The 25,117-nt window shown below is 48.3% G+C and overlaps 1 protein-coding gene across 3 annotated transcripts in view; it reads left to right on the plus strand.

Moving 5' to 3' along the window:
• DCUN1D4 (defective in cullin neddylation 1 domain containing 4) overlaps positions 1–17,240 on the plus strand; it is an 87,946-nt gene extending 70,706 nt beyond the window's left edge. For 2 of the 3 annotated variants that reach the window (XM_004706282.4, XM_045284045.1), the window contains 4 exons: positions 4,885–4,993; positions 14,514–14,618; positions 16,661–16,763; positions 16,866–17,240. In XM_004706282.4, coding sequence (XP_004706339.1) covers positions 4,885–4,993; positions 14,514–14,618; positions 16,661–16,763; positions 16,866–16,921 — 373 coding nt within the window. In that variant the 3' untranslated portion in view covers positions 16,922–17,240. The remainder of the gene's footprint in view (positions 1–4,884; positions 4,994–14,513; positions 14,619–16,660; positions 16,764–16,865) is intronic. The other variant, XM_045284044.1, reaches the window with a different exon arrangement.
• Positions 17,241–25,117: the final 7,877 nt, after the last annotated feature.

Consider the following 25,117-nt stretch of genomic DNA (forward strand, 5'->3'; position numbering starts at 1 on the left):
GTGGCGGGCTCATGGCTGGGAACTAACTCTGCCTGCCACTTGGCAAGACTTGGGCAGCGGCAGGTAGAGTCCTGTAAAACGCTGGCTGCTACTCGGTCGTTAATTTTTTGTGCCATGAAATCCGGAGATTGTTTTCCTCATCAGTGAGGTAAAGTTAACCATCTTGAAGAGCCTTCTGTCGTTGACAGCGGTCCTCCAAGCTCTCAGCCCTTCCAAGCCCCAAGCCTCCCTCGACTCGTAACTGGTTCCATAAACCAGTGCCCTAAACCCAGCCACTCGAGGTCTGGGAGTACAGATGCTGTGACCATGGTCAAGTGCATGAAGGGCAGGCCCTTGGGAAAAATGTTCAGATGAAAGATCTAAAAGTCCTAAGACCTTTCTGTTCATGCTGTGTAAATGAACTAAAATCAACTCATCATAAATAAGTACTGTATTTGTACACCCTCTAAGTAAGAAACTTCAGAATTATTTACAAGGAGACTTTATGTATTTTTAAAATCATTTTATTGGAGGATCGTACAACTCTTAACACAATCCATACATCCATTGTGTCAAGCACATTTGTACATATGTTGCCATCATTCTCAAAACATTTTCTTTCTACTTGAGCCTACACGGGGACTTTAAAAAGTTCATGGAAAAGATCCCATTATCTTATCATTGAATTTTTCCACCAACTTTTTGAAGGCCTCTTACACAGGCGCTGAAGATGAGCAGTCCCTCTTTTATAGTACCTGCTAATCCTATTCAGGAATTTAATTCCCCACCCCACATTCGTAGTTTTATTAAACCTGCCTGATGAAATGACTTGTCCTCAAATCGGAGTCAACATTAAATGGCAAAATCTGTGTTTATATAGATTTAGTCAAAATGCTGCATTTAAGAAGAAAAAATCATTACAGTGGGAGTGTGGTAGAAATGGAAATCAGTGTGTTTGGGGACCAGAGAGGGTTTTGACTGAGTCTTACTCCACCCCACCCCCTCTCAAACTGCCTCCAGACTCTTAAGTGATGGGATGTGGCTCTCACCAGGCACTGGGGAGCCCACCCAGCTCCTTGATGGCACTGGGAGGGACTGGGTGCACAGTCCTGAGCGCTGTTTCATAGGACTTTGGGGAGAAATGGGAGGGGCCGGTAGGGAACCCCCATCCTGCAGCTTCAAAGCGCCTTCCTAATCAACACACACGACAGACTGGAGAAGGGACTGGGCTGGCTGACAGAGGGCGAGCGAGGCCTTCCCTACCGGTGGGCCGCACTCCTCGTCTGGCGCCCCTCCACAGACAGGCAAAAGCAACCCCTGGCTACTGCCGCTGTGTGGAAATTACATAAAGGCAGTTCCACAGGCCCCAAAGGCAGCAAGATGGGAACGTTTGATGTAAAATCTCTAACAGGAAATTGACTTTGCCTCATGTTTAGGGGTCAGGTTTTATAACCTCTGGGGATACTCGTGTCCTCATTTCTCTGCTTCTAAATCTGTCCCAGCAGCACAGGTCACACAGATGACTCCACATTTCGTGTTTGTTCTGGGAAACGATAATGGTGCTCCCCAGAGGTGTGGCCCTGAGGCTTGGTGGCTTCTGAGAGTGTCACTGTACGTGCCCTGGAGACATGCATAGGGGAAACTTGTGTTTATGATGTGGCTACTTTGTGACGTGACTTCAGTTGCTGGCTTGAACTTGCCAAGCCTGCTTCTTCACAGGCCCTCTGCTAAGGAAGCTCCGCAGACGTCCTGGGGGAAAGATGAGGCTTTCTACCCCTGTAAAGAGGTACGGTCTCGGAAACCCCCAGGGGCGCTTCAGCTCCGTGCTGCATGGTTGCTGTGAGTCAGACTCTACTCAGCAGTGAGATGAGTGAAAGGCCACTAGATGGCAGTCTATGGCTCCTCTGGACCTGGTGACCCAGCCTCTTTCCCTAATGGGGGTTGGTCCGGAGACCTGTGGGGGAAGTTCCAATCAAAGCAGATGAAACTTGTCATCAGTGATATGAGGGGACTTTGAAGAGTTCCTGGGAAAAGGGAATTTTTAAATAGTGGAACTTTTCCATAAACTCTTGAAACCAAACTCAGTGCCCCTGAGCCCATTCCAAATCATGACCGTCCTGCAGGACAGGACAGAACTGCCCCTCGGGCTTTCCAAGACCCTGTGGGTTCGCTGGACCCGAAAGCCTGATTGTTCTCCCAAGGAGCAGCTGATGGGTTTGAACCATTAACCTTGTGCTGAGCCCAATTCATAACTCATTAGACCACCCCACCAGTGATAGGCACTTTTTGTAGCCCCCGTAAGCTAGCTTAACCTTTGGTAATCTCTTTAATAGACACATGCAGTGAATACTACCTTGTGCGTTTTATCCTGGGAATAACAGAGCAGATGGTTTTCTACACCCTGGGCAAGCTTTCTTGGCGTCTCAGTCCCTCGGCCGTGGTTTGACCAGGGTGGCTGTACTCATTCTGGACTTCCCATTTGGCCTGGCCGCTCTACCCAAAGACTCATACGCCCAAACCGAGAAAATGTCTTGTGGCTTTGGTCTTGACCTTTCCTATCCAGGGGAGAAGACAGAGCAGGGACCAGCTTCGTAGCTCGTGCGATGAGCTGGTTTCCCTCCTCTTTGGCTCTCTGCCATCATCATTCTTTTTATTATACACACACAATTTAAAAACCAAACATACACTAGAGCCCCACTCCCCCATTCATGCCTCCCAGAGACTTGCTGTTCCCACTTCGTGGCTTGCCTGGTGGGCCTCCAGAACCCCTGGTTTGGCTTTAGGCACAGGATCTCTAGCTGGACTAGGAGTATCTCTTCCTTCCCTTTCCTAAGCTCTTCTTCGCAGAGAGCTGGGGAGAGAGCTGTTCAACATGCGAGTCTGGTCATTCCCATTCTCTCCCTGTCTCCCACACTGGGAAGCAAGCTTCCAGTATTTCTAGGATTCGGTTTTTAAAGTCACTCACTGTGGACCACAGAGCCAGCTCCCTCTCAGCCGCATCCTGCACCTGTTTTCCTCTGGGTGGGTCTCAGTCCAGTGGCTTTCATTTAGCCCTTGCACTGGGCTCTGTGCCCTTCTGCCACTGGGCCTTGGCACTGCTGCTGCTTAAGTCTGGTCGGCCCTTGCTCGTTCCCAGCGATCTTGTAGTTTATGCCTCCCTTTCATTTCTCAACTGACATGGTCCATCCCTTGAAGAAACCTTTTCCAATTTATCTTTTTTAAGTTATCCAACCTCAGGAAGTAAAGAGCATTCTAAATTTTCCTGAACCCATAGAAATTAAGCATTTGCTCATAACTCTTGGCTTTTAGATGGTTTCTCGTCTTGGGAGAAAGATCACAGGGACTATATTTGTCATGAGCTACAAACCAAGGACCGGTCACAACTTTTTGCTGAAAACAAGTCGGTATACTTTATTATGAACCACATTTTAGTTTGTAAAGATGGTAAAATATTTAATTTGCTAATACTTACGGTATGCATTATCTCTACTTAGTAGGAGGTGAAGCCCTTCAGTAACAGGACACATATCCAGCATCGAAAGTTTTTTGTATTGCTGGTAAAATGATGGCTCTTCTTCTTAATCTTTTTAAGGGCTAGATTTTACAAACAGAAAACTAACATGTAAAGATAACCAGTTAGTCTTTGTTTCCTTATGAAAAGTACACAGTGGGCCACCATTAAAAATAGGTTAGTATCACCATAGCTCCCTGGAAATGGCTGGTCTTAAATCTGGGGCAGGGCAAGGACAAAGTGAGCAGGGACATGTTATTCCAGAAAGCTAGGGCCTGCTCACAGATGGGCGCGTGTCAGAGCACGTGCTGCCAGCGTGAAGGATGTGCTGCCCAAGCTGGGGCTGTGTGTACGTCCAAGTGGACAAAGAGAGTAACAGAGGAGACCCAAACCCATACATCCAAAAATACAAAGGGGGGCTGGGCAGACTCCTGACAGAGAGTCAGTGTCGAGACGGGTGATGAGCTCAGGACATTGTCGTTTTGCACCTCCCACAGGTGGGCAGTGGAGGCCAACATGGCTGGGTATGGATGGTGAGTGAGGAGCAGCCCAGTCACCGTTTCACAGCTTGCTTATTTCGCCAAAGGCTGAAAAGACACTTTCAAAACGGACAATCTGGTGAATACTAGCTGTGAACCAATAACGCAAACAATAACCCAACATGATATCACCGAAGGCAGGGTAGACTCTCCAGCCGATAGAACTAAACGCGGAGGTGGTGATGGTGCCGTCCAGTCGGTTCCGACTAGCAGTCCTGTTGACACAGCACTGCCCGATCCTGTACCGTCCGCGAAATGGGCTGCTGAAGTCTCTGTCAGACAGGGAAACGATGGGAGCCTGTGATGAGAGGAGGCAGCCAGGCATGCTCCAGGGCTGCATCCTGGAGTGGAAAGAACGGACTTGACAAGGCATTTGGGGGAGATTGGGAAGTTTGCATCTGGACTGCACATTAGGTCTGAAAGTTGGTAGTAGGACGCCTTCAGAGCAGTGGTGGCATTTGATTCGGTAGGAGAATGCCACTGTGCCTAGGAGGTGTTGAAGTGTCTTACTGTCTGCCGCTTTCAAACAGTTCAGAGATGGGACACCTCCTGGTGAGGTCGCTCCCCGCAGACGGCACGGCACAGCATGTTCGTCGGTAACGCGAGGGGGCGAGTGCCTGGATGCTTACCTGCTATCTCCACTCTTCTGTACATTTGAAAAAATGTATTATTACATATTTATTATATATTAAAGGGTATATAAAATTTTTGTTTAAAGCACCGAAAACCAGGTTAGCATGGATATGTTCTGATTTTAGAGTTTTTAGTCTCTCCTTTTGCTATTGTGTCTTATATGTTACTGCCCCAATGAAGAAAAAGCTCAGGTTATAATTTGCCTTTATTCTGTTTTTCTAGATGTGATACAACAGAAAAACTAAGAAATACTTTGGATTACTTAAGATCATTATTAAATGAGTCTACAAACTTTAAACTTATTTACAGATATGCGTTTGACTTTGCACGGGTGAGTTCTCTGGAGCCTATCCAGATGTTCCCCTCTCCCCCTCCCTCCTCCTCACTGCCTTTTGAGCTTGGTTTGCACCTGCCACAGCCAGGGGAGCGAGGCCTTTGTGCCCGGGTGCTAGTTAGAGGTTAGCCTTCGTGTGCACTTTTAAACTAACCCCGATTCTGGGCATCAATTCAGTATGGTAGCCAAAAAGCTGTAGTGGCAGACAGGCTCTAAAAGCTCTTGTGATTGGCTTAAAAGCCCCTTACACCTGGGCATTCCATCCTGTCCTGAGTAAATGTCTGTGTTATGCTCGGGAAGGCCTTTCCTGCTCAGAGCCCACAGAGCAATAAGCCTGTGCCTGGGAGCTTCCTGGAACCAGCCAGCCCTACTCATCGAGTTTCACATCGAGTGTTAGTCTGTGCCCTTTTGGGAAACCATCTGAATTTCAAACGAAAACCAAATGGCAGTTAATATTACCCAGTCGTATTTCTCTAATCATCATTTGAAATGTGGTCCTCCTGTTTGTCTGAGTGAGCTAGGTCCAAGTGCGTGAGAGTGGTTCTACTGGCGCGGAATACAGACGACTTTTCAGCCTGGTCAGCAGATGTAGGGCGATCAGACCAGCCATCGGCATTGCAGTTAGCCGCACACGAGCCACGGCCCATGCTATTGTCCTTATTTCACCAACAGTGTTTTCGGTCTGTTTGCTAGTCTGGTTGTCCAGAGACTGGGCTTTCTCTGTGGAATGCAGTTTTTAATGATTTTTTTTTTTAAAGACGAGGGTGAGGCGACACATGATTCAGTTCTTTTTTTCTCTTATCCTGATCTCCCTCCCCTCCTTTGGGGCACAGCCCCAGAGGTCTGTTGGGTGAGGAATCCTGCCCTGTGGGAACATTGGCCGTTCTCAGGTTGCCTGCCTCGCTGGTTTAGCCATTGCAACCTTTTAATATAAAAAAAACACCAAGGTGCTGGTGCAGCGTGGGACTCCTGGGCCTGGCTGTGATGGTAGCAGAAGTGACTTGACAGGTGCTTGTGGATAAGCGTATTGTTCCTACCACGAAAGGTTGCCTGCCAGTGCTTTCTCCTATGGCCAGCTGGTGTCGTCCAGCGCAAAGGACATTGGTTTAGAAGCACTGTCCCACTTGTACCAAAAGCAGCCTTGATTTTCCCACTCCACCGCCCCCTGTGGGGGTTCAGGATTCTCCCAGGTACCCCTGCTCCCTACTGGGTGTGCTTCTCCTCCTCCTGGCTTTGCTTCCATCCTTGCTCCGTCTCCGCCCGTCTCCTGGGGCTCGTGTGCACTGGCTGAGCCCCCGCACGCCCACGGTAGCTCCTCTCCCACAGGCTTTCCCTTCTCAGCCCACGCTCGCCTTCCCCCAGCCCCGGCCCTCCGCTCTGCTCCCCATCGCCCTCGTCGCGTCCCGTTGCTGTCAGAGGAACACAGGGCTCCGTCTGTGTGCAGTGCGGTTGCTTCCCCTGATGAGGGAAGAAAATGGATCTCGGAAGAACGGACAAATCTGGCCATGGTCGTTTCTGCTGTTGAGTAGATCCAGGACGCAACCCAAGTCTACTGACGCCAAGGCCAGTCTGCAAGTCACTCCCCTTCCTCCTCCTCCTGCCTTCCATGTTGTGACGAGACCAGAGTAGCTATGGTGTCCCTGAACTTGCCGCCAGCCCTCTTTTGGCCTTTCTGCCTGTGGTCTGGCTGGGTCCCTTCCTACAACCCTTTTCCCGTGCCTACAGCTCCCTCCAGTGCTTCTAGCCCAGGCCAGCTGCCTGGGATCGTCCTGCCTGAGAGGGATCTTGCGGCCTTCATTTAGATAGCTCTGACATCTCTCCCTTCCTGGCTTTGGTTTTAGATACAGCCCTTAATTATATTAATGGAGGGTCTCAGTAAATATTGACAAGTGAATTGCTCTTCTGCCGTGATGGATAGCATCCACCATATTTAATCATTACATAATTACCAACTAGATTCAAGTCAGCTGAGCTTTGGTAATGTATTTTTTATTTGCATTTAGTTCAGAATATTTTCTAGTAGCCTTTGTAATTTCCTTGTATTTTTACCCCTTGGTTATGGTTGAACAACACGATGAGTGTAATTAATATCACCTAGCAGCACATCTGTACTTGTGTAAGGTATTACGATGGAAAGTGTTTTATATATATATATTTATTCACAATAAATAAACCAACACATGTACCCATTTTAAAACGTGTGCTGTTTATTTTCTGAGTATTTGCAAATTTGGCAAATACATGTCTATTACTGATAACTAATTCTGTTTTCTATCACTTCAGTCTCCTTAAGTTTATGGAGAATAATGGTCTAGAATGCAGTCAGTCTGCTGTGATTCTGGTTAAAACTACCCCTAACAAGAATGAATATTCTGCCCTTGTTTATGGAGACTTCTCTTTCCTCATTGCTTTCTCTACACCCATAATGATGTTCTATCCATTACTGAGAGGAGGGCCCAACTCTCCAACTGTAGTTATTTTTCCCATGACGACTTTCAGGTTTTGCTTCATGTGCTTGGAAGCTCCAACAGTGTTGGTACACATTTAGTATTGGAATGTCTGTCTCTACCCCTGATAACATTGTTGGACAGAAAATAGAGCCACTTCACCCTTTCTTTAACTAAAGTCTGCATGGTATCGTTTTCCATCTTTTTGCTTGTAACCTGTATGTGTCGTTATATGTAAAGTAGCTCTTTTGTTCATAGCATGTAGCTCCGTCTTAGAAAACCTGTTGATGCTACAAATCTCTCAACGGATTGTTGTCATTATTTACACAAAATCTTAAAATTTCAAGGAAATTGAAACATATCTTTTATATTTGCCCAATTATTTTGTCATTAAAAAAAATTATTTATTGCTTTGCATAGATTCTACTTTCCATGTCGTCTCATGTTCTTTTGCCTAAAAAAAAAATTCCTGACCATCATGCAGACCTACTAGAGATAACTTCTCTATGCTTTCGTTCTGCTTTTAACGTAGAAAGATAGTTCTCTGGGCAGACAAGTATGGACTGACAGTTGGCTCATTTAGTATTGTCAGTGATGTCTCTCCTTGCCGACTCTGTTGTGTAGTTTTTGACAATAAGTCTGATGTCATACTTTTACCTTGTTTTCTTTCAAGACAATGTCTGTTTTCAGACTGCTTTTATTCCATTTTCCAGCAAGTGGCTTATGATGTACCTTAACATAATTCTGCTTACGTTTATTTTGCTTGAAGTTTATTGAGCTTTGGGTATTTGTAAGTTCATAGTTTTTTGTTGAATTGGGGGATATCTTCAGTGACCACTTTATCAAACACATTTTCTAGGCCCCTCCGTTTTCCCTTCTGGCTCCGTAATAGCTGTTAGCCAGCTTGGTGTTGCCCCACAAGTCACTGATGCCGTGTTCATTTTTTATTTCCCTAGCTTTCTTTCACCTCTCTTTTAATTGCCCCATAAAGACTCACAGTCTCACACCCTCAGGAGCAGTTCTACCTGTCCTGGAAGGGGGTACCGTGAGTTGGAATCAACTCGATCGCAGTGGGCTTTGAGGGTTTTGTGCTCAGCAACCCCTACTACAGAATTTCTCGACATCTAACCTAAATCTGTTCCCATTTGGATTCATTTCTAACTTGACTAAGTTTCTTCCGTTGTTACCAGCGCAGGCTTCTCGTGTCATCCCACTTCTCAGATTCTAGGTGACTCGGGATTGGCTACTCGAGTTCTGGTTCACAGCTTGCACGCGTTTATGCAAAACACAACGTGTCTGAACACGGTTCTGTGGTCAGGGAGAGCCTGCAGACAGGCTCTCTCAGTCTTAGCTTAGTCTCATCAGGGCGCCTTCCAAATAAGAGCCAATCAAATCCGTGGCTTCTCAGAGGATCTGCTGGGCCGGCCAATTCAAGGCAGAGAAATCCATTCAGAAGCATTTGTGAGGTTCCGGAGGGCGTGCTCTTGATAGATTTTGTTAAATAATGCAGGATGATCAAGAGGGCTTTTTATGAAGAAATTTGACAGAACGTTGAACCACTGCACTGGTGAAAGAAAAGACCAGAAAATTTGTGTTGAAGTGTTTGGTCCATCACAACACACTTGGTCATTCTTCAAGGTAACAACGGATGCACGGAAGTTGTTGGAAACTACTCCATCCACTATACAGCCATGAAAATGCCCTCTCAGCTCTGTACTTTCCTCAAGTTCAAAGAACAGTCCCAAGGCACAAGATGCCCCAGTGCCTGTGTTAACGTGGTGTAAGCCAGAAGGTGCAGAATTCCTCGTGGAAAGCTGTTAAGGATAGAGACCCAAGTGAAGGTGATGTCCTGAAACAATAGCTTCACATTTGGGTATTTTTGTTTCATAAAGATTTCCACGATTATATAGCAATTTTTTTTCTTTTCACGTGCCTGCACGCTATACTGCCTTACATTTGAAGGGCGTTTTGTGGCAACTCTGCATTGAGGAAGTCAATGGTGCCTTTTTTCTACCAGCACGTGATCACTTTGTGTCCCTGTTACATTTGGGCAGTTAAGTATTTCAAATTCTCATGAGACCATTACACAGTCTTTTAATGAATGAATTTTTTATTGTGAAGTAGATGAGGGATTTACATTTCATACCATCGGGTGTGCCCACAACAATTAAAACCACCCATCAAATCCACCGCCCTCCTCCTACCCCACGCCCTCTCACTGAGTTCTCTTCCTTCTCGTGACCTCTGTCCCCCCATTCACCCAGGGCAGCTCCGTCGTCGACCCCTTGCTTCACCTTCCCACCCTGACGCGCCATCCCTTCCGTGGGACGCTCCAAAGTCCCTTCCTTTTGGTGTGCGAGTCTTCGTGCGTGGTCTCACAAGATTCGCTTCTTGAGGCTTGACTGACTACACGCAGCCTTGTGTTCTCCAGCTCAGTCCACGCTAGGAGGGTTTCGTATTCCTGGGGTTTCTGGACCGGGGTTTCTTTATGCAGCCTTCTGCCAACAGGCATTTGGGCTGATTGCAACGTGCTGTCAGTGTGAGCAGTGCTGGTGTCCGTCCGTGCGAGTGGCTCTTTCGGGATGGCACCCTTGTCATCTCCGACTCCTGAGACTTGCACCTTTCTTGTCCTTGGTCAGGTTTGCCGGTCGTTTCCCAGTGTTGTGGATTCTTTCAAAGAACCAGCTTCTGGTCTTACTGACTTTGCTTTGCCTTGCTTCCCAGTTCATTTATTATTATCTACCACTGACGGTTAATTTTCCTGCTCTGGGTGCGGTTGCTGAAGGTGCCGCTCAGAGTGCTGTTTCGGTGTTTTGCTCCTCTTTCATGCTTGCACCGATGGCTGTGAATTGTTCTCTGACAACGGCTGCCGATGCCGCTGTCTGTCGGACAGCCTGAACGTCGGATAGACAGCTCTACATGCATTGGGAAACCAAAACTCTTTGGTGGCTCGCTCTATTGTGGTGATCTGAAACCAAGCCACAGTCTCCGAGGGACGCCTGTGTATTTGCCTAATTTTCTCCTCTCCACCCCCCACGTATGACCCCACCCACCGTCACCCCCTGCCTCTCTCTGCTTTCCCCACAGACCCTCACTGTAACTGACAAGGAACACAGGCCCGCTGAGGGCATGGAGAAGAATATTTTTGTCCGACCCCAATTCAGTTACCCTGGAAATGGTGCCCATTTAACTTTAATAGTCATCTTTGGTTATTGAAGTACCACACAGACTTGCTCAGTGGTTATTTACAAAGTTCATTGTCTCTTAATGTTTAATTCTCTTCCTCTTTCTCAAGGAAGTGTAATAGGACACTGAGCTCAGGCTGCCTGGGCCACGCCCCACTCCTTCTTTACTGACTTGCTGTTTTTGAGAACACGGTTTTCTGGCAACGAAAGCTGGCTGTTTTAACAAAATAAATTATTTCAGATGGGCTTTTCTCAGGGGATGGCACTCTTGGGTCTTCTGACCTTTAGCTTTTTAATGTGTGGTGGAGGTTGTTTGTTTTTTCAATTTCCCATTCAAAACACCAATTTGCTACACTTTCAGCTGCCTGGACTGAATCACAAAGTTGAAGATTTGGATTCTTTGGAGCTGTGTGTATGTGTGTGTGTGTGTGTGTGTCACAAGGTTGAAGATTTGGATTCTTTGGAGCTGTGTGTGTGTGTGTGTGTGTGTGTGTGTGTGTTTCCCCTTTGGGTAGTTGTAAAAGAAACAGACTGGCTGGATTTTTCTCTTTGTCCAATTTTTGCAAATCCCGATGAGTGCTGGTAGCTTAGGCTGCTACAACCATAAGATCGGGAGTTCAAAGCTCCCAGCTGGTCCTGGGAGAAAGATGAAGCTGACTGCTCCTGTAAAGACTTAAAATCACAGAAACCCTAAGGAGCAGCTCCGCTCTGCCGTAGGGGCCCCTGTGTATCGGAGTCAGCTCGATGGCAGTTGGCTTTTGGTCTCTCACAATGGACCTAGTTTGTAAGCCCTTGATGTAAGCCTTTTGACATCACATGCCAACCTCTGTCTTGGTTGTCACTTACTATGTCTGAATCATGGCTGCTCACCGTTTCTTGAGGCCCCACTAGACTTGAAAATCTTTGGGACTTCTCCCCTCTGTTGGAAGTCTTTTTCTTTACCGTTTTAGTAATTTAAGGTTCCTCTTCACATGCAACTCCTGGGACCCAGAAAACTGCGCATCAGCTGAAAACACACCATGTGTCCATGTTGGTTAACGACCCGTTGTTTTGTTCCATTTGTCGTTTCATACGTTGTCGGGCTGTCACTTGAGGGAAAGGTATTGACTGTTGGTGTCTTACGGGAAGACCTAGCCGGGAACAGACTTGCGTAAAGTTTATTCTTATATTAGGATTCGGAATCAGACCTAACTCCAATGGCTTTCCTCTTCCTGACTGCCTACTACTTCGTTAGTCTTGAGCTTAGGGAATGCGTTTCTGCTGTATACAAAATAGACCTTCTTAAGGCTATCTGGGGAGGGAGCTTTTGGTTGGGCGGCTGTGTTGCTCAAAGCCTGACCTTGTTCTGTAGCTGCCGATTTTCACCTATAGTTAAGAAGGAGAATAAAGTAAGGTGGGTTCTAGTTGTTTATTATTTGGGAGACGTGTGCATCTTTGTATTATAGAACTTGCTCAGCCCCTATTGGGAAACAAAATATATTCTTTACCAGGTGAAATGCATAGCCATGGGCTTGGGGGGAGGGGGTGTTTCCCCCTTCCTTCTCCCTCAGTGGCCCCGTACAGGCTGTCTTGGGGTGCTTTCCTGTTTCAATTTCATTGTTAGGGCCCAGGAATCTGTTAGCCTGGCCTTGCTTCTTGGCACGCTTTGAGCAGAGATTACCTGACTGCCTCCTAGGAGATTCCGCTCATGTTTAAGTGCGGTCCCCTTCGCCATTGGGGTCATTGTCAGGGAGCCCTCTGGGAGTATCCGTGTTGAGACACTGTCGATGTTTCTCAGCGTCGCTGCTCCCAGAATCCTAAGAGCTGGTGATTTTGCGGCTTTGTGCCCCGCCTCAGCCGGTGTGAGTGCATCTATAATGCCTTTCTCTCATTTGCTCCGAGGCAGACGGTGGGAGGGATTTCGAGCTGCTGCAGAGCCAGAGCGTGAGAGTGCTGCTCAGCTCTCTGGCCCTGTGAGTCCCATGCCTCTCCTCCAGGTCTGCACTTCACTGCCCAACACGTGCACTGACATCCTTCAGATCGTCAGTGGTCAGAGGGTTATATTGTGCCCCGGGGTCTGTGTAGGTCCTTTGTACCCGTGTATCTATTTAGTCACCCCAGTGTATGTCCACTGTGACGGGGCATAGGCACAGCTCATCTCAAAGCAAGATCTCAGGTCTTTGGGACTCAGTGAATGCTGACGAGCCCCAGCGAGGGGACGCGAGTAGCAGTGTCGTCAGCCCAGGGTGGCAGAGGGCTTATGCGGGCCACGGGCACCTCTCTCCCCTCCAGAGGAGGTTTGCTTTTCCTTTGGAATGCTTCATGGTGTGCTGCGCTGTCTGCCACACTTAGGATACAGGGAAGAGGGGTGTTCGATCCCTATTTGCTTGCACAGCACAAGCCCTGCAAAGCAACAGGCCAGGGAGGCAACACATTGGTGGAAAGTGGTGGTTTCCCAGGGCATCTCTGCCGGCAGCTGAAGCTGCAGCCCTGAGCAGCGGGGTGTGCGTGGCCAGGGGGCAAGCACAGGATGATGCTGTAGAAGAAGGTCCCGTGTGTTTCTGGAGAACTGTGGGATTTGTGGTTCCCGCTCCTGAACCCCCACCACAGTCAGCCTCGAGCTCTGTGGTGGAGATGGTGACGTGGAGCCCGCTGGCCTGGTCTGTTCTTGAATTGTCGCGTTTTATGACTGTGACAAAAGGACAAACGTGCTACCCATCTGCCACACCTTCACTGACAGTGTTCACTGTTGTTGAGTGAGACCCCAGATTTGCTGTGTTGTGTCAGTGAGTCCTACGCATTCCGGCTCGCGTGCGGATGACTGGAAATTATCTGTGTGCTTCAAGAGCATGTCACTGTTGGTACCCCCGGGCCACATGTCATTGTTCAGGACTTTGTGTGGCTGCATGGCAGTGGCCATGGCTTCATCCCTCGGCCTGTTGTGTTCCTCCACCCACTGGATGGTCCGGCACTTTCCCCGCGGCAAAGTAGGCGTGCAAGTTTCCGCTGTAGCGCAGAGGCCCGCCCATGGAGCCAGCATGGGAGGGGGAGGGGACTTTGTACAGCTCTAAGACCCTGCGCCCTGTCCATGGAAACTGCCCGCGTGGAGTTCCCGAAGGAAGCCGTAAGGAGGGCAGGCAGGAGAAGCAGGCCGCTGGTCTGCAGGCACAGTGGGAGCAAGCGTCATCTTCCCAGGCTCAGGTCTCTGTGCTCGCGCTCGGCTGGTATCCGGGTGAAATGGGGTCTTCCACGCGTCTGCTTGTGAGGGCTGTTGGGTAGGCGGTCTCCCGTGTAACAAGAGCAAGGTAAGGAGGACCGCAGAGGTAGACACACCACTTTCCTACCGTGGGGTGAAAGGGCCTCCCCTCACCTGGAGAGAGAGACTCGCCCGAGCTCCCACACGCTCTTGAGCGCTACATGAGCCCGATTAGGGGAACATTTACTGATGAAATAAAGAGGTAGAAAAGTGACTCTTATTGAGGAAGCATAACTCCTAAACATGGACATCGAAACCTTTCGGCTCCCTTTAATTAAGTTAGGGGTTTGGGGGTGAACAATTAAGGATTTTGATAATTATCATAAATGGTCAACCAAGCAAGCGATCAGTTAGGTAGTTTCTATACCGGGAAATAGTTTTGGATACTGCTTCTGCACATAACTAACTGACTTGCATTAGGCTGCGGACCTCCCTCTCTGTGAGTATGTCTCGTCTTCAGAATGGTGGGATCTGCCGCGCTGGCTGACTACCCCCCTCCCCCCGCCCCAGTCTCCATGCAGGGTGCTGTGGTGTGTGATAAATGAGCTGTTTACTACTTTGTTGTTGGAATTAAATAATAACGAAACTTGAATTACTGGAATTTATTATCCGGGGGCATCGGCTCACCCTTGTTTTTGTTTATTGAACAGGAAAAGGACCAGCGCAGCCTAGACATAAACACTGCCAAGTGCATGTTGGGACTGTTATTAGGAAAAGTCTGGCCCCTTTTTCCAGTTTTTCACCAATTCTTAGAGGTACCAAATTGTTATTTTATGAAATGTATGTGTTTACTTGCTTAGAGCTACCACAGTCACTTATGTAACCACAGTCTACCATTTTTGCTTGCTGTGCTTTTCTGCCTGTAGGAATTCACGGCGACGTCATGGCCACCCAGCAGCCGCCCATTCTCTAAGTGTGTCTGCGTGTGTTCCCTGTTGTGTCAAGTCATTCCGTGTAAAACCGATTCTGAAGCCGCCCCGGCTCTGTCTTCTCCACCCTCTCCTGTCCTTTCTCATCCCCCTGTTGGAGTTCGCTTTAAATACACTGCTTTTTATAACAATACTTACTTATGTAGCTTTAAACAGATTCCTGTTTTTATTAAGCATAAGTTTTAAGAAACGAACAAAAACTGCCCTCTGCCTGCCTTCTTGGATTATTATAAGGAATTGTGAGGTTGTAATCTGCAATGCACTCGGGCATAGGAACGATTGTGCACAGACTCTGTGGGTTGGAACTGACTCGATGGCTCCTAACAACAGTCTGTTCTCATTGGCTCTTTTTTCCAAGTGCCTTCGACTTTCGGCCCCAGTTTAAATGCTAGGCAAAATGGCCCTGTAGCCTTCAGCTTGCCTTTTCTTCATGTCTGCATTAGAAACCGGGCAGGGGCGAGCCCATCCTGGGTGGGTGGCTTACTGTAAGTATTGCTTTTGGAGGGCTTTGAGCCTGGTGTGGGGTGAAATGTAATCAGTGTTGGAAGGACCGCAGATGCGAGTTTGCTACGGTTGTCACGTGTGACGTCCTCATCGCCCTCCTGCCCCGGCCCTGTGTCACAAAGGCCCTTTGCTCGACAGGAAGGCTGCTCAGAGTATTGCACCGACCCTGACTCCGGCTCCACTCTTGAAATACTCACCTTGCTCTCAGCCAGTGCAGGTGTTGAGGACTGCTATCAGAACTTGCTTTTCACATTACTCACGGGAACTTCTCAGAAACCGCACAAAAGCGGGTTGTAGTTGAGGAGCTGCTTATTTGTACGACAGACTGGCTGTATCTAAAAGTAAACCGTGCTTATCTCTGGGACGACCTCTGAGATCAGTCAGCCCAGTCGATCATGAATCCAAGTAGATTCTTGTTCCCAGAGACCTTAGCAGCCCTGGAATGGGAAGCAAAGCCTTCCTTGGCGGCTGGAAGGCCTTGCCTGTGCCAGTTTGACTTGGCAGGATTGCAGGAGGATCAGCAACGCTTCCAGGGACTGGCTTTTGCTTTGAATGGCTCAGGAAGCTCAGCCTGTGATCTGTGCTTTGGTCTCTCTCCTTTCCAACTGCTTACATTACTTGCATTTTTCTTTTAAAGGGGACCATCATCCTTTGGTTTCTTGGTTTCCGCTTGTGTTTGGATCCTGAAACCCATTGGCTTGAGTCCTCTTTGCTTTTTATGTACCTACTTGTATTGTGTCAGTTATGTGCCTGATTTGAGTGATGAGGGTTCAGGTTCTTGGTTCCAAGTTCCGTTTTACTGACACTTTCCTGCGGGGCGGCTGTGTTTTGAAATGTCCGTGTGGCTTGTTTCTCCCCGAAGAGGAGTCGCAACACTGCTGGGAGGCCATTTTAGCTGCTTCTGTGATCAGATTTGAGTTTTGAGTGATCAGATTAGACAGGTCAGTTTCTTCAAAGGCCCGAGCACCAGGTTCTAAGACCACTCGGGCCACTTAGTAAGTGCTTGTTGACTGACCCGCAGGGAGCAGGGCTGGTTCCCCTGGGGCAGGGCTTCCCAGGGATCCATCAGCAGTGATCTCCTTGATGCCTGCAGCCAACGCAGACCACTTGAAGGGATAGAAAATTCCCTTTCTAGAAGTGCTTGCCATTTTATTTTGCGTTCCCATGGAATTTTTGTAATGACGCATTGTCACCAGAGAGTTGGCTCCGCTCCCTCTCACCATCTTCACTTGGCACCTAACTCCCCTCCAACCGGAAGAGCCAACTGCCCTTGAACGGGACAAAGCTGCTTCCGATGGCAATTGAAACACTCCTGTTTGTTGATTTCCAGTGTCAGTAATTCATGCTACTTTTCCCTCCACCAGCAATCAAAATACAAAGTTATTAACAAAGACCAGTGGTGCAATGTGCTAGAGTTCAGCAGAACCATTAACCTTGACCTCAGCAACTACGACGAGGATGGAGCCTGTAAGTACTGTGCTGGCCCCTCCTCCCCGGCTGCCCTCCTCCTCCCGAAAGGCAGGCCGTCAGGCCTCACCGTCCCGCTGTCTTCTCTCTCCCTCTCCTCAGGGCCAGTTTTGTTGGACGAGTTCGTGGAATGGTACAAAGACAAGCAGATGTCGTAGGACCGGATGTGCCTCAGCGCGAGAGTCACTGTTCCCGCTGTTCTGTCAGCCATTAGCCATAAATTGCTGTTTGTCTCGACGCGCATGCTGCTCCCCTGGCACGGCCTTCCTCCTGCAGGGACGCTCGGGGTTCGCGACCGACGGGCCAGCTCTGCTTACTGTGTGGCATCGTTCTCTTGGGAGGCTGCTTTGCAGTTTGTATTCACACTACCGATTGGTGAACTTGCCAGCGTCCTCACTGTGATTATGTGTATATTGCTGTTTAAATTTTGTACATGTGTATAAAAAGAAACTGCTTCACCGAGAGATTATTTCTGCACAAGTGTATTGTACAAATAATTTTGTGGCATATTTCTAGGCTCCCCCCTTCTTTTTTCTTTCACCCCCAAACAAACGAGCCTGCTAGATCTCATTTGGTCTCCACTGTAGCATTTTGGAAAGCGAGCCGGAACAATGGTTACCAGGAGCAAACAGGCCAGAAATGGAACTGGTTGCTTACGTGGCCCAGTCTGGGGAAGGAGGAAGGAAGGAGTTACTAACTTCTCAGTAACATACGCCAAATGCCCTGTGGTTCTCCTTCGCCCAAGTAGCATCTGACACACGGCTGAGAGTGCTGGGCACGTGGCCGGTCCCAGGCTGCACACCGGCCATTTCCACCGTCCCTCGGCGAGGTACCTAACATTACAATTAGAGTAGTTTGGTTCTGGGTACAAGCAAATGAAATAAAATTGCACCTTTCTTTTCATGGGGTTTAAGGGGAATTTTTCGATTTGCTGCCCTCCGAGTTGGGTCTGCTGTGGCTTTCCATGCCCTCCTCCAGGAAAACCTCCCGGTTTTCTGGCCATTCAAACTACCGGCACCATCTTGCCTCTCTGGCTTAACGTGGTGGCGTGTTTTAGGTATTTATTTTTCGTGTTTTGGAAAGATACAATACCCTAAGTGAGAGGTTCTGCTTTATGCCTTGGTTCTTCCCTGTGTTTCTCTCGTGCTGGGCTCTTCCTGGCAGGATGTCTACTGTGGGCAGTGGCCGTGAAACACCAGCATGACTCAGCTCCAGCGTGGGGGTGGCCCTTCCCTGGGGAGGCCTCCGTCACTGGCTGGGGGACTTGTGCAGCAAGGCTTTCTCCAGGGGGCGTGGGGGGGGGGCGTGGCGAGCAGGATGGTGTTTTCGGCTCGTCCTTTGGTGGTGGTTGGCTTCGTCTGTTTTTTTGCCTTACTCTTCCCTGGGAAGATGTGTCCACAGGTCACGTGTGCTTTCTTCAGCTACCTGGTGCTATAGAAGACCTTGCTCAGCCCCTAAAACAACACACACAATGCTGATGATTGTATGTAGTCAGAGCGCACCATACAGTTGAGCCGTTGGAACGAACAGATGCGGTAGGTGCCATCAAGACCACGATTGGACATGAAAGAATTAGAAGAGATGAATTGGACGTATGCACCCCTCCCCCCTCAGGCCCTTGCGATGAAGGGTGAGCCTCAGATGGCGCTCGGCGAGGACAGCAGCAGGCCACAGTCACACACTTCTTTGCCAGCAGGGTTCAGGTTTTCAGTCTTAGTTTTGTTTTCCCCAAGGGAGCCAGCCAGCCACCCCAGACAGATTTTGTGCATACAGTGAGCACGTGTGCATACGTGACATGGTCTGGCGGAGGGCAGCCCCTTCCTTCCTCAGACCAGAGTAGGAAGGTTTGGTCTGCTGTGAAATGGGCCAGAAGCTTTGACCGCTCTCATGCCTAAGCAGTTCTAAGCATTCCCCGTCTGCAGACTCAGCCTGGACAAAGTGCTCGCTGAGAAGAATACCAAGCATTTGACGGACGGCCCCAGCTGGTGAGAGTGCTCGCCATGGTGCGTCTGGATCCCAACGGCTGTGTGGGATGTGTAGAGAACTTAGCCCTTCCTAAATCATTCCCCACTAAGTTAAGAGATGGCATTTTAAAAGCAACAATCCTTAAAGATGGGTCAACTGCCGTGTTGCTTAAAGCAGACCTAAATCAAAGATGAAATATTTTAGCAAGTGGTTGTAGAATCTGAGGAGTGCTTTTTAAACACTAGGCACACGTAGTCCTGCAATAAAAAAGATGGCTGCGAGGGGTGGGGGGGGGAGTAAAGCTCTACCCAGGCAGCATTGCAGTGAACTGGCACAAAGCCCAGGCACAGGCCGGTTCATGACGTGTGAAGTAAGAGTACCAAAGGGATAATCGCTCAGCTCCCTGGAAAAGGAACTCTCAGGCGAATAGGTTCCCGGCCGTTTGCATTGGGTTTTCTAGATGTGTGTGGTTCTTTGTAAACCGAGGGAAAGGGGGGCCTGACAGAATAAGAAGACACTTCTCAAACATGAGCAACACAAAACTGGGCAACGGTCACCACATAATTAGTTCTCTGCCAGCTAACGTGACCTAGGGTCTGGGTCCTGAGTCCTAGCTAGATCCAACCCCTTCCTCTCCCTGCCCCTTGGGTTTGAACTCCACGTGGCAATGCTGTCATAACAATACAGCACTTAGGTCAGAAACCTCCTCTTGTGATTTGCCACAACCCCCCACCATACCGTTCCTACAAACCATTTTGGAAGCTTGAACTCTGAATTAAGGATTTATAAATTGGACTAGACCGAGATTCAAGTTCAGCTGACATATTTCTGTAGCCCCTTAATCTCCACTTCCACAGTACTTTTGAAGTTTATACAGAAGCTTTTAAAGTTCGTTTGTTCCCTTGGTTTTAATTCTTACAACTGCTGAAATACCTCTGTAAGCCTTATCCCATATCCTGTCATGTTGTATAATGTATAGACTTCATCAACCAACTAAAATGTTGGGTGTCTGTAAATGAGACCAAAATGTTGGATTTTGCTTTTTTTCCCCCTAAAATATTTTCTATTGGGGGGCGAGAGGGGCTCCCTTAAATGAGCAGCAACTAACCTGTAACTGTGAACACTTCGTGTCGTCAGTATTTGCATTACATTCATCAAAGTTGTGCAAGTCCTGTGACTCCCGGCTTAACTACAATACTATGATGCCACCTAACAAGTACACCAACTGGTTTTAGGGCTTAATAGAATTGATGTTCTGCAAATAAAAGAATTTGTGTTTGGTTTCAGAACTTATTTGTGAATTCTTTACTTTTCCTTAAAACCCATCTGGTGACAATTGCCCCTCCGCCTACCCCTTTTTCTAATTTATTTTCCTGACTGTGTGGATTACAAAATCTCAAAGCTGCAGAGGGAGGAAGAAAGAACATCATGAACACCCAGGTCCCTCTGACTCCCACTTGTTGCCGTGGAGTCAGTGGGACTTGGGGACCCTGTTTCGAGTTGCTACCTTCTTGCCGGGCTCACGGCTTCCTGTCGGTGGCCGGGCTTTTTCTGAACTATTTGACTGTTCGCCCTTCACATCCAGGATTTCAGAGCATTTTCTAATAACCATGGTATACAGAGATCTTGGTAAAAAAGGCACTACTTGAGGCTCCACTGCAGAAGAAGTCAAGTTCCATTCCAAGGCGTCAGTTCCAACCATGTGTGGCAGAGCAGAAGTACTCTCCGTGGGGTTTGCAAGGCTGTAGCATTGCAGAAGCAGATCGGCCAGCCTGTCTTCAGTGGTACCTCTGAATGGGTTCGAACTGCCAGCCTTTTTGTTAGTAGTCCAGCATTTAACTGATCTTGTCTTGCAATCTAAATGAAAATCTCCTGAATGTCCTTGGTAGCTGTTTCTGTTTGGAATCCAGATATAAGCATTGCATTGTGATGCTTTCTCAGGCTCCTAATCTAGATACTAGAATCTTCATCAGTCCTCACCTCCTCCCCACCCCCAAAAAATAAACCTTACTGCCATCCAGTCTATTGTGACTTATAGCAATCCTATTTGTTAGTTAGAACTGCCCCTGTGGACCCGAGACTATAAAGCTTTACAGAAGTAGAAAGCTTCATCTTTCCCCTGAAGAGTGGCTCAGGGTTTGAAGTGCTGACTTTGCATTAGCAGCCCAATGCATAAAACCGCTCTGCCACCAGGGCACTTCCTAAACAGTCCTAGAGTATTCCAAATGTTTTGATTAAAAATAGCACAAAAAATGGTCATTTAAAAAATGTGCTATCATATAGCATGTGTGCAGATATTACAATGTTTTTTTTTTAACATTTTATTAGGGGCTCATACAACTGTTACCCCAATCCATACACACATCAATTGTGTAAAGCGCATTTGTACATCGTTCCTCAAAACATTTTCTCTCCATTTAAACCCCCGGCCCCGCTCCCCCCTCCCACATGAGCCCTTGATAGTTTATAAATGGGTATTTTCTCATATCTTCCCCTGTCCCGACGTCTCCCTTCACCCACTTTTCGGTTGTCTGTCCCCCAGGGAGGAGGTCACACACAGTTCCATGTAATCGGTTCCCTCTTTCCTACCCATTCTCCCTTTACCCTCCCTGTTTTGCCACTCACACCACTGGTCCTATAGGGCTCATCCGTCCCGGATTCCCTGTATTTTCAGTTCCTATCTGTACCAGTGTACTTCCTCTGGTCTAGCCAGACTGATATTGCAATGTTCTTTACCCCCAGTAAGAATCCTGGTGGCGGTATCGGTTAAGTGTCGGGGTGCCCTCTGCCAGCTGGGCGGTTCAAATCCACCAGCTACGTGCAGGAGAAAGAGGAGGCCGTCCGCTCCCATGAAGGTGTCCAGCCTTGGAAATGCTGCCTTGGCAGCATTAGTATGAGTTGGAACGGACTCAATGATGATTTAGTTTTTGAGGGGCTTTGGAGACAACCACTTGGTTTTTCCTTAATGGTATATCTGTGCAGGTTCACCTGTAAAATCACCTTAAACTAGAATACAAGCTTTCTGAGGACAGACGTCTGGAACAGAGTGGGTGCTTGCTGAGAATATATGTGGACGGAAGCAAGGAACGAAGCTCCTGCTCTGGAAGTGCCTCATGTAAAGAAAGTCCAGCAAGAACAGGCAGTGAGATTGGGGGGGTGGGGGGCGCTTTAAATTAAGAGAGGAGGAGGTAGACAACAATCCTATAATGCAAACCCAGAGTCAGGCGCACATGGTTTAAATTGGCCTTGTAGATGGTTCTTTCAACAGGTGGGCCAGAAGCTGAAGATCAAATCAAGAAAGTGACGGTTCTCCCTACCCTAGAAAGCAGCGAGGTGATGGTGGATGGAAATACGGGGCACAAGCCTAACTGCAAATGGACGGCAGAGCAAGTGGTCAGTCGAGTCTTGTCGAGCTGTGGCAAACCATCGGGAGTCCAGAAGCACCTTCTGGAGTAGAAAATGGGGGTCAGGGCCACCTGCTGCAGTCCCACCCTGGGAGTCTCCATGGAAAAACAAGTTCCCCAGCAGGGCGGGCAGGGATGAGAAGGCCCCTCCAGCTGTCCACGTCCAGGAGGAAAAGGGCAGCATGATCGCCCCAAAGCAGCGGTTCTCAACCTCTGGGGGTCGAATGACCCTTTCACAGGGGTCGCTCGATTCATAACAGTAGCAAAATGACAGTGATGAAGTAGCAACAAAAATAACTGGTTGGGGGTCAGCACCACACGAGGGACTCTGTTAAAGGGTCACAGTAGTAGGAAGGTTCAGAACCACTGCCCTAAAGGAAAGGCTGCTGGCTTGGTTTGTTTTTAAATAACGTTGAAATAATGAGGGTGGAGAGAAAAGTGAGCTGTAAAAGAGCAGGAAATAAAAAGGAAGCTTCCTGATTGGGTCAATCCCAGCCCCACAGGGAAAAAGGGATTGTCGACCTCGACAACACCGTTCCCGAGTTGGCATGTTTTCCGTGATTGTGCTGTAAAGTGCCTTCTGCTGTCACCAAACTGACTGATTTGGACACCATCCCCCAGACGGTTCCCTACAGCGGGGAGGAGCGCTTAGCCTGGGAAGCTGCCTGGCCTGCCCAGTTAGCTAAGCTTGCGGGGCAGGGGACCCCAAATAGGCCATGTTCACCACTGTGGGCACACCCGGCAGGAAGAGATGAGGGGGGAAAAGTTTTCCCCTGAATTTGTACTTAGCATTATTTCCAGTTGCTTAACCAAGAAAGAAAGAAAAGGCCGTTTATGGATATATGGTGTTTGCTTTGTGAGTAGGTAGGCTTGCAGAGAATGATCAGAAACAAACATGATCTGTGGTCATGAAATGGGGATTTTAAAGACGTGATTCAAAATGCAAATCTCTTTGGAAGAAACCTATTCAGCCCTTGGAAGGAAATGCCTTCTGCAACCCTGGGTGAGTGTGAAGAGGCGGGAGCTGTAAGAAGGCAAAGCTGGGGCGGTTGGCCTCCTCCGACACCTTTCAGCAGAGGAGGCCGCAGGGCTGCCGCGAGTTGAATAGCTGAAATTGCCGAAGCTGGGATGATAAAGAGCTGCAGCTGGCCGGTGAGCCCACTCACTGAAGGGTCGGGGCAGTGTTTTCCTTTGCCTCCGCTTGATCCTTATTCAGGTTCACTGCCTTGCCTCTGGGGGATCAGAAGGAGGGCTGAGTCCTGGCAGACACTCTCTAAGTCCTTGACTAAAATAATAGATGCCTTTTAGCCACCCATTCTCTAGGTCTCAAAAGGCTCAGCCCTCCTTAGTGCTCCTCCATGGAGACTGATTTGCATACGCAGTAGATTCATTGCAAGGAGCCTAGTCAGCAGTTAAACCCATGAGTCACTCCACAGAAGAGAGGTGAGGCTCCCTCCTTCCGTGAAGATTTATAGCCTGGGGCACCCTAGAGCAGTGGTTCTCCACCTTCCTAATGTCGGGACCCTTTAACAGTTCCTTGTGTTGTGGTGACCCCCAACCATAAAATTGTTTTCTTTGCTGCTTCACCACTGTCATTTTGCTACTGTTTTGAATCGGGCGGCCCCTGTGAAAGGGTCGTTCGACCCCAGGGGTCGAACCGGTGAGAACCGCTGCCCCAGGGAGCAGTTCTATAGGTAGTCCCTATGAGTCAGACCGACTCAGTGGCAGTTGGGTTGGGGTGAGTATAATCATTTAGCTTTATCAACAAACTTTATGTGCATGTTAAGCATAATTCAGGAGCCCTGACGGTGTGGTTACGTTTTGGGCTATGATCTGCAAGGTTAGCAGTTCAAAACCACCAGCCACTCCTTGGGAGACAGACTGGGCTTTCTATACCTATGAAGAGTTACAGTCTTAGAAACCCACAGGAGCAAGTCCTTCCTGCCCAGCAGGGTCACTATGAATCAGCATCGACTCGATTGGCAATGAGTTGAGAGGCAGAATTCCTGTTTGAAATTGGTAACAGGCATTTATGATCTTAGCACATATAGAGAGAGGATGGGTAAATGTTAAGAAAAGCAACAGATTGGATAACTAGAAGAAATGTCTGGATCAGGAAGTTCTTGTGCTCATAGGTCTTATGCCGTTTATAAGTAAATGGTACACCAGACAGACACTGACTCAGCTGAAGCCATTGATTGGGAATTAGTAAAGGGCTGTCCTTAGAGAATGTAGACAATGGTAGTAGAAGAGGTGGAGAGGTCAGGCTTTGGAAGCGGAAGGTTCTCCAGGGAACTCTTTTTAAATGGGGCCAGTTCCCTGTCCTTCAGACCTGTTGGAGGGCCGGACTATAGTTTAAAAAGAAACTATGAACAGATTCCTACGCACACTGCACATATCTTATTTTGAAGTAAAAAACAAAACGGGGCAAAAACACCCAGCGGGCTGGATAAATGTCCTCAGGGGCCGCACGTGGCCCGTAGGCCATAGTTTGAGGATGCCTGTCTAAGCTGAGTTCTGTAGAGAAGCAAAGCCAGTAAGATTATAATATAATAATATGTATAAATCTATCTATAGAGGTATTTATATAAAGTTGTGTAAGCTGGAGGCTTCTCCTGGCTCGTGGAACTCTGGGGATTGAAGAACCCAAGTTCAATCGGGAACTAGCAGGCTTGTGTCTGGAGGTGAAGGAATCCAAGGCCCACAGGTTAGGTGGCCGGCCAACTATGACTCCTGGGATCAGCAGGCAATACAGCAGGCCGTTGGCTAGATCCAGACACACAAAGCAGACAAGCCATTCCACAGCGTCCAGTTCCATTGGAAACAAGCCACACCCCTGAGGAAGCTTCCTTTTAGTTGATTGTGTTCGGGCTGTGATCTGAGTAAACGGTGTTGCATTCCATGCACCCTAATCTCAGAACCGATGAGCTTCTCATCGGCAGCAGAGCCCCCTATGGAAGGGGTGGGCTTGCAACGCACTGGGTC

The sequence above is a fragment of the Echinops telfairi genome, unplaced genomic scaffold (assembly GCF_000313985.2).
Source record: "Echinops telfairi isolate 266 unplaced genomic scaffold, ASM31398v2 ScPeMD7_7468;HRSCAF=8506_0, whole genome shotgun sequence".
Lineage (NCBI taxonomy): Eukaryota > Metazoa > Chordata > Mammalia > Afrosoricida > Tenrecidae > Echinops > Echinops telfairi.